At 66.1% G+C, this 2165-nt stretch overlaps 1 protein-coding gene across 1 annotated transcript; it reads right to left on the bottom strand.

The window, feature by feature from the left end:
• Window positions 1–20: 20 nt before the first annotated feature.
• Window positions 21–2088, bottom strand: LOC113942206 (protein turtle homolog A-like; the record flags this gene model as incomplete). The annotated part of the gene is made up of 3 exons (XM_027633343.1): window positions 21–162; window positions 854–971; window positions 1915–2088. Coding segments are annotated over 3 exons (434 nt in total), but the record flags the coding sequence as incomplete, so codon positions are not given.
• Window positions 2089–2165: the final 77 nt, after the last annotated feature.

Genomic DNA, 2165 nt, shown 5'->3' on the forward strand with positions numbered 1-2165 from the left:
CCCCCCCGTTCCCGGCCCACCTGAGGTGGAAGACGTTGGTGCCACCCTGGAACCAGGAGTAGGTGAGGTTGCCCGGGTAGGCCTCGGCCTGGCAGGCCAGGAACGCGTCCTGGGACACGTTCACCGTCACGTTCTGGGGGGGCACCACGATCACCGGCGGCCCTGGGGGGGGACAGGACACTGAGGGGACACTGAGGGGACACTGAGGGACACGACATTGAGGGGACACTGAGGGGACACCGAGGGGACACTGAGGGACACTGAGGGGACACAACACTGAGGGGACACGTTCACGGTCACGTTCTGGGGGTCACCACGATCACCGGCGGCCCTGGGGACAGAGGGGACACTGAGGGGACACAACACTGAGGGGACATGTTCACGGTCACGTTCTGGGGGGGGCACCACGATCACCGGCGGCCCTGGGGGGAGACATGACACTGAGGGGACACTGAGGGGACACTGAGGGACACGACATTGAGGGGACACTGAGGGGACAACGAGGGGACACTGAGGGACACCTGAAGGGACACTGAGGGACACCTGAAGGGACACTGAAGGGACACGACATTGAGGGGACACTGAGGGGACACTGAGGGGACACTGAGGGGACACTGAAGGGACACATTCACAGTGATGTTCTGGGGGGTCACCACGATCACTGGTGGCCCTGGGGTGAGGGGGACACTGAGGGGACACTGAGGGGACACTGAGGGGACACGTTTATGGTGACGTTCTGGGGTGGGGGGGCAGAGGGGACGCTGGAAGGACACTGAGGGGACACGTTCACGGTGACATTCTGGGGGGACACAGTGTCGGGGGGGGTGGCAGTGCCAGGACCCCCCGTCCTTACCCTGCACGAGCACGCGGGTGGTGTGGGTGACGGTGCCCTCGGTGCTGGCGGCATGGCACGTGTAGGTGCCCGCGCTGGCTCGGCCCACGGCCGCCACGCTCAGGGTGCCGTTGGCCACCTGGAAAGGTGGCAGTAGCACTCAGGGGGTGGCACAAACCTAGTGCCACCACGGCAGCACCGGGACCACCCCGATCCAGGCCCTGGCACCGCCCGGGACACCCCGAGAACCTCAGACCATCCCTCACCCACCCCCTGGGTGGGCACCATGATGACTGGCAGTCCTGGGGGTGGAGGGGACATTGAGGGGACACTGAGGGGACACTGAGGGGACACTGGGTAGCCCCAGGGTTGTGCCCACTGCCCCAGGCAGTGCCCAACCACCCTCTGGGGGAAGAACCTTCTCGTGACATCCAACCAAGCCCTGCCCTGGCACAGCTCCAGCCATTCCCGCCGGGATCAGGGCCTGTCCCTCCTCTTCCCTTCCCAAGGGAGTTGGAACTCCAAGTGCTCCTCAATGTCCTTCCCCACCTCGGGTGCCCTCCTTTGGACCCTCACAAAGAGCTTGGCACCTTCCTTACATCGTGGTGCCCCAAAAGTGCCCCAATATTCAAGTTTTGGGCAGCCTGGAGGAGAGGAGGCTGAGGGGAGACCTCGCTGGGGTCCTCCTGAGGGGCAGGGACCCCTCTCTTCGCTCTGGGACCGGGACAGGACTCGAGGAGGTGACACCAGGGCAGGGTCAGGTTGGACCTGGGGAAAATCCTTCCTCCAGAGGGTGGTTGGCACTGACCAGGCTCCTCCCCAGGGCAGTGGGCACGGCACCAAGGCTGCCAGAGCTCCAGCAGCGTTTGGACAACGCCCTGAGGGACACGGGGGGATTTTGGGGTGTCCTGGGCAGTGCCAGGGGTCGGATTTGGGGCGGTCCCATGGGTCCCTTCCAGCTCAGGGGTTCAGGGGTATGGCACTGCCACCAAGGGACGGTGACAGGAACACGGAGGGTGCCACCATCACGACAAGGCCATCCCAAGGTGGGGGGACACCCCCGGGGGAGTCTCTGGCCTCACCTGCATCCCGTCCCCGCCCTGCACGGGCACGTCACTCCTCCTCCAGGTGACCACGGGCGGGGGGTTGCCCACGGCGCGGCAGGACAGGGTCAGGGTGGCACCGTCGGGCACCTCCAGCAGCGCCGGGGGGGTCTCCACGAAGGTGGGGGGAGCTGGAAGGGCAAGAGAGGGACCCTCAGCCACGGGTGGGAGAGAGGAGGGTGCCCGCTGCTGGGGCTGGGAGGGCACGGGGGAAAGAGGGGTGGGGTGGG

The sequence above is a fragment of the Corapipo altera genome, unplaced genomic scaffold, assembly GCF_003945725.1.
Source record: "Corapipo altera isolate COAL_440 unplaced genomic scaffold, ASM394572v1 58800, whole genome shotgun sequence".
Classification (NCBI taxonomy): Eukaryota; Metazoa; Chordata; class Aves; order Passeriformes; family Pipridae; genus Corapipo; species Corapipo altera.